The sequence below is a fragment of the Corylus avellana genome, chromosome 3, assembly GCF_965113065.1.
Source record: "Corylus avellana chromosome 3, dhCorAvel1.hap1.2, whole genome shotgun sequence".
Taxonomy (NCBI): domain Eukaryota; kingdom Viridiplantae; phylum Streptophyta; class Magnoliopsida; order Fagales; family Betulaceae; genus Corylus; species Corylus avellana.
Genome location: NC_142492.1, coordinates 3240548 through 3251745, shown reverse-complemented (window position 1 = coordinate 3251745; position 11198 = coordinate 3240548). Strand labels below are relative to the sequence as shown.

At 36.6% G+C, this 11198-nt stretch overlaps 1 protein-coding gene across 1 annotated transcript; it reads right to left on the bottom strand.

Annotated features, from left to right (window-relative positions):
* Nucleotides 1–294: 294 nt before the first annotated feature.
* Nucleotides 295–8328, bottom strand: FH5 (formin homology5). The gene is made up of 7 exons (XM_059586720.2): nt 7545–8328; nt 5243–5987; nt 4275–5097; nt 3982–4184; nt 2832–3067; nt 871–1752; nt 295–689 (listed from the first exon to the last, which is right to left on the bottom strand). The coding sequence occupies exons 1-6, from the start codon at nt 7725–7727 to the stop codon at nt 907–909; spliced, it is 3036 nt and encodes a 1011-aa protein (XP_059442703.1). The 5' UTR covers nt 7728–8328; the 3' UTR covers nt 295–689; nt 871–906.
* Nucleotides 8329–11198: the final 2870 nt, after the last annotated feature.

The following is an 11198-nucleotide window of genomic DNA, read 5'->3' as shown; positions in this document are numbered from 1 at the left end:
GAACAGGCAAGATCATGAATTTGTGTCAACTTAACCCATTTATATTAAACAAGTTGAAACATGGTTGTGTTCGTGTCAACCATGAAACCTAGGGCTATCGCTTGATCTTGTTTCATCCTAGTATGGTTATTTGTTTCTGTTAGCTTGGTTAGATTTCTTCTTACTTTGCCCCTAAATCTTATCTTAAAAGAAAAAGAAAAAAATGTTAACTGTAAAAGCCCGGTGACATTATTAGAAAAAAAAAATTACAGATTACTCTAAAAAGATCAAAACTTCCTTTTCATGACAGCAAGATGAACGAACTCAAAATTTTAAATAATTAAAAAACAATAATGTGTAAGAAATCACGAAAATTTTCTACAAAACAAAGAATTACAAATTAAACAAATAATGTATAAGAAATCATTTAATCTAACTACAAATGCACAGGGGGGGAGGCTGCTTTAAGGCAAAACTATGGTGAGCCATGAATCCATTCCCGATGGATCCTCTAATGAGATGAAGGTAAATGTACCACTGTGATGTTATATTCAGTCAGGCGTCTGTTTCAGTGAAACTTCTCCTTGCAGATTGCAGATGTCATGCGCGAGCACCTCTCCTCTGATCCTTTCTATGATGTTTTTATCAGCCCTACATGCACCAATAATAGGATCAAGAGGACATATCTGTAGGATTGCCATAAGAGCCACCTGTATTAATCAAATACAGAAAATCAGTTCTTAAGATTCCAATAGTAATTTACCAAAAAAAAAAAAAAAAAGAACAGTGGAAACCCAACTTCCACTGCCTACATTTTGTCAAAAGCTTAGAATTTTGCATATTAATGGAAAGGTACAAAAAATTGATTGGAAAGGACACAAAATGTGGTACCTCTTCTATCAAAAAAAAGATATCTATGGACTCTCATCAATCATCATCTGAACTAGAACTATCTATCCGTCGATCTGTAATTGCTGGAAAAAGCCGCTGATAGAGATCAGGTGGCTGGCGGGTATCAGATGAAGCCACCACTGTAGGAGCCTCTTTAATCTGTGTCTTTGCTGGCCTCTTTGGTGTGTCTCTCACCTGTTTACATGCCTTATCCAACATTATCAAGAAATCCCTTACTATGACAAACAAGCGTAAGCCCTCGTCCTTCCCTGCTTTCCCATGAAAGTAATCAGCAGTGCTCTTCACCAAAGCCATGATTTTCTTTTCTTCCTCCAGGAGATACGTGACATCAATCTCAGCATTCTCCACAAAACTTTTCAGTGTTCGGTGGAATCCACTAACTTCCCCTATACTATTCATGTCTGAGTTCAGGAAGTCACGGGTTTTCTTCACTTGATGGCCAAGTTTTGCAACAGTTCCTGTTAAGCTGTCAGCATCAATATTCGCTGCTTTCTTGATATTCTCAAGTTCATTGCCCAAACCGGAAACCACCTGAAGACCTAGGCCGCGGTAGTGCTCTTCTGTGTCATGGGAAGTTTCCTCGAGCAGATCATCTGATTTGATGCTGGAGGAGCTCTGGCTTTCTTTAGCTGCACGGGCAGCTCTCACACCTTCAGAGCGGATTATCTCTTGAACAACAAAATTCAAGAGGGTGGTCTTGCCATCTTTTCCCTTTACATCTGACAACTTCAAAAGTGTGTCAAGTTTGAACGCTTGTGCACCACCACGAAATGTTCCATCATTCATGCGATTTCCAGTTTTAAGAACGGCTTCTAGAAGTTTGAGGAACAGCCGGCTGTTTCTGAGTTCCTTGCAAGCAACCTGGTATATAAGAAGATCCACAATAATTAGAGATTATCAAGGGAAGAATTCAATAAACATGAAAAAAAAAGTACTTTCTGATGATGTCATGTGCAGAAGCACCACTGACAGTCTGAACATCAAGAAGCTCTCTGCATTGCAACTGACAGTCATTCTACACCAATAAATGAATATATCCTTGCAATCATGCGTGCACCTACGCACGTATTAACTATTTGGATCACAGTAACCTCCAGCATTTCTTGCAATGCCAATCCTTCCATCTAAACTATTCCTCTATTATCATATCACCATTTATCTGTCAATCTTATAGTCAATAAACAAACATGGAAACCCCTTCACTAGACCAAAGAATATAGCTAAGGAATGCATGTACCAGGGGTGGGTGCAAACTTTGATGGGTGTGTATAGGAGCCCTTACAGAACTGAAAATGCATATCCGTATGGTTTAAGCCACACAATCCATCATATTTCACAAAGATAACCATACAAGAGGCAGCCTTTGAATGGTGTTGACATCACTTCCGAAATGACATACAACAAACACATCAGAATCCCTTGCTTCAATATGTCCAGCAGTTCTATTTCTTAGGTCCAAATTGAAGAACTGGCCCATTTTGGAAAGGTGTGTCCTTCATCATTTGGATTGTTGGAAGCATAATTGAACCATTTGCAAACATCTTGTCCTCTCTTAAACTATTTCAGCTAACAATAATATTAGTAGTTTCAGGTCATGCAAGTCTCATTTGACGGGCAAGCAGATTAATGAAAATGCAGGGCTTTGGATTCCAAAGGGCATATTAATATTTGAAGCTCCACAATTTGTTACCATGTAGAAAAATTTCATTATGGGGTCCTGGTGCCAAATAACCCCAAGTCAAGCTTTGCTCTTCTCCTCCTCCGACTCAAGTCAAGCTCAGCAGTTTTCCATTTCATAATTCCATAAGCAAATTTAGGTAGTTAATTATTTCTGTTTCAAATTTTCCAACTTGTTTCATAAATGTTCCAGATAAAGAACTATATATAGTGGGACATGAAATACACCAAGCGATGCAATTCAAAGAGATTCAGTATCATACCTCTAAGGTTGCAAAGGACTCTTTCATGATGGTAGCATCCTCCGGAAGGGTACACATGAAAAGTAATGCTTCCAATCGTTTAAAAGCAAATGGGATATTGACCAATGCTTTTAGGAACCGCTCAGCAGGTCCAAGTTGAGCAATTTCACCATTGAACAGCCTAAGCTTCAGTTCTTCTTCTGCAGTTGGTTCCATCTTCAACAAAGTTTGAAGAAGTTCTGGTGGAAGTTCATTTCCTGCTTCCACTAAAGCAGGTTAGAATATGCTTATGATGCATTGACACCCAAATAATATAGGCAGATTCGTTTTAAAAGATGTTCTTTTTATTGACCTCACAGAAAATGTTTTCAGCAAAATAAGATACAATAAGCTCTTCTCTTACATCATAATTTATTTCAGTAAAATTCATTCAACAGACATATCAAATAATAACTTCCTACTTCGACTTTTTTTTTGGTGGGGGGGGGGGGGGGGGGGGGTGTGGGGGGTGGGGGTTGTGGATAGCGGGATGGGCCTCTTCACCTAGGATTCATTTGTCTTGACAGAATATATCAAGAATTGGGTGTGGGAATGCTGTGTATCATATAATTTGAATTATAAAGTGACAATGTGAATCAGAATACTATTACTCATATAGATATATAAGGCATGTATACCCCCAGATAAATGTGGAATGTAGAAAAGCAAAGGGACCAACTCCTTCCTGAAAATTCACACAGCATACACACTACTGCGCAGACATATTCAATGAATAGAATCATCCACAAGGACGACACTTCCCTAAAATGTAGAAAGCAGCCTCAGATAACATGCTGTCCAAGCAACAAGTATTGCAAGTAAAAAGTAGAGTGGGAAATAATGAAGAAGAAAAAAACTTTGTTAAGAACACTAAATCTGGCTAAAATTTACATAGTGATACTATCTCCACAAATATCATCTAAGAATGACTAGTCATGTCTTTCCTTCTAGAATAGTAATCTAAAAAAAAATTAGAACAAATACATTTCTAGTCTCAATCAGTTACCTTCCTGCATGTCAAGAAAAGTCTTGTCTGACATTATACCACACATCCTCGTGTGTGTGTGTGTGTGTGTGTGTGTGTGTGTGTGTGTGTGTGTGTAAAAGATAATGTAAAGGGGAAATAAGTTACCTTCATTTATTGCATCACAAACTTCTTCTGTTGTCACGTTCAATGCCCGAAGAAGGATTGCTACATTTTGTGATTTTTTTGAATCAATGATCTGAATATACTGCAGTGAAGGATCTTGTGAAGAAGACTCCTTCTTGCGTTCCTTTTTATTCTTATCAACAGCATTATAACCAAACAGCGTTTCTATCATCTCCTCATTGAACCTGTAAAGTAGAAATAATTTGTATTCAGCAGCTAATGATCAGTAGTTATTCATCGCAAATATGTGAAGAAGAAAGAAGTTTGCTGCTTACTGGAATGATCCTGATTTAATCTGATGCCAAACCATTGATTGATCAGGGCTGGCTAGAACCTTATCCCAAAAAAATGGCTTCAGCTTTGCTTTAGGAGCATCAGCTTCACCCTCCAAACCAGCTTCCTCACTAGATGTAGCATTTGATGAATGTTTCGATCCCAAAGGTGGCCGAGGCACCTTTGAGCCTAAGGCAGTAGGTGGAGGCGGCCGAGGGGGAGGAACACCACTCTTTGGAGGTGGTGGTGGGTGAGAACCGGTTTTGGTGCCTGGAGGTACAGGTGGTGGTGGTGGTCCAGGAGGGCGAGGGCCTGCACCACTAGATGAAGGTTTCAGGGAGGGAGGTGGTGGTGGTGGTGGTGGTGGTCCAGGAGGGTGAGGGCCTGCACCACTAGATGAAGGTTTCAGGGAGGAAAGTGGCACAGGAGGTAGAGGAGGACCAGCGTTGCTGGGAGGAGGCCTAAAGGAAGAAGGTGGTTCAGGAGGAAGAGGATCTGCCCTACCAGGAGGAGGCTTCAGAGGAAGCAGTACAGAAGCAGTGGTCCCCACCCTTCCAGGTGGAGGCTTTAGAGGAAAAGGCAGTACATGCCCATTCACATTGCTTGATGGATCAACTGATTCAGGTGAGAATTTGGAAACACCACCAGCAGCTCCTATTGATGATGTTTCATGCAATGATTTGCGTGGAATATCAGACTCAATATGGAAATTTCCATCCAAAGATGAGCCCCTTTTGTGATGACTTGAGTTATTACCAAATGAGTAGTACCCAAGCTTCTGGTCTTTTATTGAATTTCCAGAAGCAACAGGCTTTTGTGAAGAACCTGAAAGATCAACGACAGAAATAATATCAAAATTGTGTTGAAAATTATAGATTATGATAACAAGTCATGTAGGAATATATTTTTTTTGATAAGTAATAAAGATTTTATTAAAAAGTGTAAGACGCCCTCATGTAGGAATATATACCAACAGAGAATTCGCTGAAGCTTATGCCGAGAAGAGGCCTCTCATCATTTCGTCTAAGTCCAGAGCCCTTCCTACAAACCTTACTGAAGCATATAAAGAGCAGTGCTGCAACTACAAATGTCACTGATGCAGTTACTGCAACAGCAATAACAACAGATTTATGGCTATTGCTTTTCTTATTTTCCTGAACAATTGGATTAGAATCTGGACTTGCAGAAGAATCTTGATTAGCTGCAGGTTGAACTGGCACAAAAGAGGGCTCTAGTGGAGACACAGCAGGGTGCTGAGGATTAGACTCTGGAGGACTGGAAGGTACTGTGGCAGGAGATGGTGCTGGATCAGGAGATGGTGTTGGACTGAAAGCTAATGATCCAACTGCAGGGGCTGGGGATGGTGTTGCTGCAATGCTCCGAGGGGATTCAGAACCCAAACGCCTTCTAGGAGAACCAGGCCTGGGATATAGGGAGTCAAGATACTTGGCATACCAAATCTTGGAGCCACCTTCTTCTCCAGATATATGAGACAGAATATTATTCTTTCTTAAACAATCTAAAAGAGTTCTTTTAAACTGGGGATGCAGGACACTAATTATTTTCTGAATGTTTTCCTTCGCTAATGACCGGAAATTTGAATTGACTTCATTGGCACTACTGGATGTTTCCACCAGAAAGCATAAGTCAAGATCCTCAACAGCTTCTTTCAAATGGATCAAATCTTGCCTGCAACTGATCCATAATAGCTCCGCCTGCAGGAGGAGAATGTCAATAAATTTACCTATTCATTCTTAAGTACCATAGTGTAGTCAGCTGGTTGTCTTAAAATCCAAGAAATGGAAAATATTTGCACTTGAGACAGGTAAGCTTTGCGAAATGAAATGATTTTTTTTATGCCTCCTCCCCCCCCCCCCCCCCCCCATCCACCTGTGAGAGAACAACTTTGTAGGAAAATCATTTTTTTCCATTTACATGCCATTACTGTATTATGAGTTATCAAAACAATCCTCCATAACTTCTTCATCAATTCAAACTTACGAACTCCCTTCCCTCTTAAATATGGCTGTAAATGGTAACAACAAATGCAGGATCAAATAATAAAAGGTGATATTAACGTCAAGATGTGCACGTTTCCCAATAAAATTTAGATGTCTGCATGTATGCAACACAGATGATAGGAATGTTATGGTACCAGGAAAGAAATTTATTTCCCAAGCCTTTAACTATTGATTAACAGATCTGATACTCTCCATCCACCCATTCCCAATTTTTTGCAGTGACCACTTAACTAATTCTAAATAATTGTTGCCAATTGGAATTCCAAGACAGCTGAAAGGGTGATCATATATATTGCAAGCCCTAACTACAAAAGCAACACTGCGAACCCCACCTCCCCATTTCAATGGAAAAGAAAAAGTAGAGAGTACACCCCAAAAGCATTCAGGTGAACACGTGACAGGGTGGGGGGGAGCATGATGATTTTTGCTCCCAAAGAATATTTCTGTAGTTTTGAAGCATACCCATTATATCAATGCAGAATTGCCATAAGCTTGGAGCCTTTATCACAATCACACGTTAAGAAATGAAGCAGGTCTCCTATAATCTCAGTAATGTTCACATCATATCCGGAATTGGTAAACTGTCTAAACATGTATCATATTTCCACTTTCACTCACTCGCAAACACACATCTTAATGTGAAAGCTATTGAGAGTTGAACTTATGAATAAAAACCAAGAAGTTCTAAACCATATTTTCATATAATTTTTTCGTTTCGTGTTCTGTTCCTTTTCTCAAAAACAGCAGATTCAGAACATATAATCAAGAGATAAAATTTCAACACTATAGCGAACAAGTTAGTTAAATACAGCATGGAAATGACCACTTTTGACATCAAAATATGTTACTTCAAAACAAATCATTCCAGAAACTATTTAACAGTACGACAATCTAGAGTCAAGAATGCTTCAAATGAAAAGCTTTTCCCCTTCCACCGGCACATAGTCTACACCAATCATCGAGAAACTAAGATGTTACATTCTTGAACTGATTACTGGATTTACCATTCGCTACCATTGGCACTACCGTGTCAATTTGTTCCAAATGATAGTTTCATCAGACATAATTTCCACCGTCATTATCATACAATTAGAGCATAAAACTGTGTTATAGTTGTGCTGCAAATAAAAATGTAAAAAAGACAAATCATCTAGCCATTCAATATGAAATATTGCATACAAAATGTCATTTAGGATAATAATCCCCTAAGACAATTAATGCAAGGAAAAAACAAAAAAGTTAGTCTCTCACCAGGTCTTCATCTATCTCCCAAGACGCCGGCTCAACTAATTGCCTGAGAAACACTTCCTCATCATTGTTCCTCTCTTCTGAACTTACTGCTGCCAAGGTGCAAAGCAAAATTACCAAAACAATGAAAGAACTTGTCTTTATGAAACCCATACGTTGTTGAATTGTCATCCCAAACAAACGCATACTATCTTTCTCATTTCATCAATGCCTAAACCTCTTACAAGCAAAACCCTAAAAGAGCTTCATATCCAAAACCATTCAAAAGCTTCAATTTTTCACCATATGCCACCGACCCAATTAGATTTTTCCAAGAAACCCCCTATAATATCCCGATCACCAAGATGTAAATCCCAATTCTCAGATACCCACCAAGAATTTCCGAGCAAAATCTGAAATTTGGAATCAAACTCAAAGAACAAAACAAAACTCACAGCTTGTTACTCCCCAAAACCGCAAAAAATATAGCATCAAAATCGCACTTAATTGAGGCTCACCAAGAAATTAATCAAGAAAAGCTCAAAAGGAGCTTAAACAGTACCATTCAAACCAAAGCTTCCTTCTTTCTTCTCTACAGAAGAGGCCCCGAAAATTTGAAATGTTAATGCAAAACCAATGGCTCTCTATGTAAAATCTTCAAATGGGTCTTTGATTCAGACCAGATCCAACAACAGGAACTCAAAATGCTATCTGGAAAAAAATCTATGTACAAGCATTAGCGTGTTGACTAGAAAATGTCGTCAAAGGTTAATTTTTTCCTTAAGGTGTTTGGTATGAAAGCTGCCAAGGGAATGAAAGCGCGGACTATTTTATTTCTATTTTTGTTTTTCTTCGAATTTTTTTGGATTTTCTTATTTCGGAAACTTTTTACTTTCTCACTCATTGTGTAGTTACTTTTGGAGGGTTCCTGGGAATTGGATTCCCTTTTTTTTTTATCCCCCGAGCGGAAATTGGGATTCCCTTTTCGCATGTGATACTCGGAAGATTTATGAAATATACTTATTTTCACATTTTAGAAATTAAGTTAACATTTATTTCGGGATGTTGCAAGAAGAAAAATAGAACTCTTAATTTAGGAATTAGGATGGAGAGCGTGTAAGTACTAAGTATCATCATTGGATAGTTATATATAGAGAGAGAGAGAGAGAGAGAGTAACATCAACAACGGTCATGTTTGTTTGTGTATTTATTTTTTGTTTTTAAGATAAATATATTAATAATGATAAACTTTATAAAACTCTTTTCAACTTTCACCCGTTTTGACACTATTCTCAAAGTTTAAAAACTTTCAATTAGAAGGGTATCGAACTTTCAATTTCTTTCAATTAATTCGTTCCATTAGGATTTTATATTAAAGGGTTAAATTCACTTTACCCTTAAAGTTTTAAGAGTTTTTCAATTCGAACTCCAATATTTAAAAATTGGTAATGTACTTCCCTAATATTTCAAAAATTTTCAATTCAGACTTTCTGTTACTAATTTCCATTAAATTTGACGAAAATCTATGAAATTACGTAATTACCCTCAGTGCTTTTCTTTTTAATTTCTGTCCAATTAGACGGAAATTAGAAACGAAAGATCTGAATTGAAATTTTTTGAAACATTAAGGGGTACATTGCCAATTTTTAAACATTGGGGTTCGAATTGAAAAACCTCAAAAACTTTAGGGGTAAAGTAAATTTAACCATATGTTAAATCAAAATATCATTTTTTTAAAAATATATATATATATATATTGTAAAGATGTTGACAAAAAAAAAATTAATAAAAAAATAAACATAGGAATCTTTACAATTTTTTATTTTATCTTTGAATTTATTTTTTTATAAGCTTAAGCTTTTTAGGGGTAATGTAAGTAAATGCTAAAGGTCTTGAATTTAAATAGTAACTCTACAATTCATTTTTTTATTTTAGTTAAATTATTTCATATATTAGGTTTCACTAGAGTATAAATTCACGCATAAAATATTAAAATATTAATTAAATAATTAAATTAATTATTTCTTAGTAACTTTCAAAACAAAGTATAATTTAACAGATATTATTTCAAAATCCAAAATGAGGCATATCTTTCTAAAGATCCCCCGCACTCCAAAGCAGAAAAGAAGCAGCAAATGAGCCATTTTGCTACTAGCCTTCAAAATGGGCCTAGCTGCAACTTCTAGTCTTCTATCATGTTCTACAACATTATTTACAGGCTGATGGGCCTAGCTTCAAAACGAGGCTCAAAATTAATGGTCAGACCCAATTTGTATTTTTACCTACATATTTATTAGTAAAATGGCTCCAACAAAAGAATATAAATGGATACAAATTTCTTCCAAATTAGTTTAGAGAAAATATTCTTCAACTCATTTAAAATATTGTCAAGTGTCTATAAACATTTAACAGCATGTAAGCCGGATCCCATTAAACTTAGTCTAAATTAGTAAACTGTTATTAATGACGTTAAGAATTTAATGTGCCTTTTAAATGTTTATAGACACTTAGCATTATTTTAAATAGGTTAGAGGATATTTCCTTCAAACTAGTTTGTATGAAATTTCTGTTCAATATAATTGGGACAAAGTTTTCCTTTAAACTGGGTTGGTGGAATTTTTTTCAACCTAGTCTATAAAAGTGATATTTGTCTATTTTTTTAATAACATGTGAGATGCACATGAGTTTTTAATATAATTTATTCCAACTTTGTCTTTACTATTAAAAAAACATGTGCATCTCACATGTTTAAGGGACATTTGTCACTTTTATAGACTAGGTTGAAGGAAATTCCTCCGACCTAGTTTAGAGGAAAACTTTGTCCATATATATATATAAAGGTAAAAGTAGTTTTTTTTTAAAAATTGTTTTTGATATGTCCATACAAGGGAAGGGGGATGGGGGATTCAAACTAGTGACCTCCGCTTCATGAGACATAGTTCACAACCGATTGAGCTACCCCTTTGAGACAGGTAAAAGTAGTTTTGAGTAATTGTTAATGTTTTTAGTTTAAAAGGAAAAAAATATTTTTTTTTATCAAATGAAGTCAATGAATTAGAATTGGTCGTTTGTCCTTTTAAAATTAAAGCTGATGTTTGAGGATAGCTATTTTAAAATTAAGAAATGGAGCAACAACTTTATTCCCGGCTGCTGCATGGATCAAAATGTCTGCATAATCCATACATGGGCTTAGTAATGCTGAGATTTATTCATCAAAACAAAAAAAAACAAAAATGCAGAGATTTGCAGCAAATGACCAGTCCTTATCTTTTAATTGCATCTATTTTCAATTGGAAGCACACCCTTATGGGATTGGGGCATACCCCACTAGCCAAAGGTGCCTGCAGAATACCAATGCCTCTAAATTCAAACATCTATTAAGCATATACTAATCCTGCTTTTGGGAAAAGTTGTCCAGCAGATGCCAATCCCATTTGCATAAAGCTTCAATGGGAGGGGTCAAAGAAATTATTGCCACTAAAAAATATTTGTATGAAAAGCATGTATGTAAAGGAGGGAGAAAGTGCGAAGTGACATCAGGCACCCAGAAAGAACATTTAAAAGCTTCATTTCACACGGCTTTGCAAGACAGAGTTGCTATGTATATATATCCTTTTCATTAATTTCCTTTAACTTTTACAATTGCATTGGAAAGGGAAAGACAAATCAAAAAAGGAT

Bases quoted from the DNA above. Each gene is read 5' to 3' on its own strand.
- FH5 (XM_059586720.2), bottom strand. From the start codon at position 7,727: ATGCGTTTGTTTGGGATGACAATTCAACAACGTATGGGTTTCATAAAG. The intron at 5,988-7,544 runs GTGAGAGACTAA...CTCCTCCTGCAG, and splicing joins GGGAGATAGATGAAGACCTG to GCGGAGCTATTATGGATCAG. The intron at 5,098-5,242 runs GTATATATTCCT...TTGATCTTTCAG, and splicing joins CTTCAGCGAATTCTCTGTTG to GTTCTTCACAAAAGCCTGTT.